General features: G+C 35.4%; 1 protein-coding gene across 1 annotated transcript in view; it reads left to right on the top strand.

The window, feature by feature from the left end:
• Window positions 1-1,651, top strand: part of LOC108695136 (DNA ligase 3) — a 61,355-nt gene extending 59,704 nt beyond the window's left edge. Inside the window, exon 19 of the mRNA XM_018204900.1 lies at window positions 1,488-1,651. Within this exon, the coding sequence (XP_018060389.1) occupies window positions 1,488-1,634 (147 nt within the window). The 3' untranslated portion in view covers window positions 1,635-1,651. The remainder of the gene's footprint in view (window positions 1-1,487) is intronic.

Raw genomic sequence — 1,651 nt, 5'->3', positions numbered from 1 at the left:
ATACATCTAAACAAAGTTAAGCTAAAGTATAAATCATGAATTAAACCATGAACAACAGAAATATTGAAGAGAAGAAAAACTCAGTTATTTTCAAATAAAAAGTATGCTTCGTATAATGACTCCCTGTCTGATTTTATATTTAAATTATTTTTTAAATAAAGATTTTTATTTTTAAATGTTTTTAGACTAAGATATCTCTATTAATTGACAAAAAATGGTTAACTTTATTTAACTTTTTTTTAGTGTTTGCAGTTCTCCATTCTTAATCCTCATACGTATAGTATTTTTCCCCTCTTCTCTAATACTTATTGACTTACTCGCAATATATTAAATAATATATTATATTATATATCCTATAATATAGATATAATTGCATACAGTAAAAATTTATGCTCTTCAAATGTACGTTTGTCGCAAAATTTTTACCGAGGGGATTACATTTTCTCATTCTTCCCTATTTATTGGCTCATCTACGTATTATACATTATATTGTTGGTATATAATTGCGTATAAGTTAATTATATTTTGAGTAAAACTATTGTTTTCAAACATATATAGCTCGTCACTTTTCACTGACAGTTGCACTTTTCTTGTTCAGTCCTAAATCTAAACGTCCCTCCGTTCGCGATAACAGTCCATTGATCCATTATTTGACAGTCGCCAGGCGGTTTTACTGTTTTTATCAGCGAAAAATCCGGCGGCAGCGCGGAAATTTAACACTCATACAACGGGAACAGAAAAAGTTAAAGGATCATAACCGGATTAATTGCGGTTAATACTTACTGCGGCCATTAGTGTCTACGACCCCCGATGTTCAACATTTTCGACTATTCTGGTAGAAGTTCCCGGGTTTGCTCGATTAATCATCAGAGCCGATTATCGGATCCGATTATCGGATTGTCGCCGTTAATTTTCCATCGTTCAACACTGGCGATTGCGGAAAACATATATTTGCGTGTCGCAAGCGGAACGTGACATGAGGACATCACGGAAATTTGCGTCATTCCACGATTTTTGCACCGAAAAACTTTTTATTCTTCCACTTTATCCTCTCCCTCTTTTTATATCGTATTCTTTGATACAATATACAATGCTTGCGTACATCAGTGCTTATCGGATTTATCAGAAGGTTTATTCGTTCTTTTCTTGTTTATTAATGGCGAGAGTCATGTGGGCGACGAAAACGAATAAATTCCAACGATTGTAATTTAAAAATATCTTGTTTTATTTAATTTAAAACCTGAGAAACGTGAATAATCATTTTCTAAGACACTTGACACATCGCTTGGAAAAGAACGGAAAGGCAAGAAAAGGATATTTCTGTAATTACATTATAGAAACATTAACGTTGATTAAATTCTTTCGAAGTCCATTTTTGTATTTTGGTTCTCCCGCCGGTTCTCACGAAGAAAAAGGCAAAATGAATGAACTTTCTGATAATAATACGTGAGACATTACCGTGAAATATTGTTCTTTTCATTCGCAAGGAGTACGCGGTCTTCCCGCGGACCGTCAGGCACGTGAACGTCTCTTGGCTGGAGGAAACCGCCGCGCAGTCCAGGAGGCAGGATGAAGTCCGACACGCGGTCCAACTGGCCGGCGATTATTGTGATTGCCCATGCACGCATCGTTAACGCAACAAATACATACA

This window comes from Atta colombica, unplaced genomic scaffold, assembly GCF_001594045.1.
Source record: "Atta colombica isolate Treedump-2 unplaced genomic scaffold, Acol1.0 scaffold10, whole genome shotgun sequence".
In the NCBI taxonomy this organism is placed as follows: domain Eukaryota; kingdom Metazoa; phylum Arthropoda; class Insecta; order Hymenoptera; family Formicidae; genus Atta; species Atta colombica.
The sequence above is the reverse complement of the archived record's forward strand: the minus strand, read 5'-3'. Positions and strand labels throughout refer to the sequence as shown.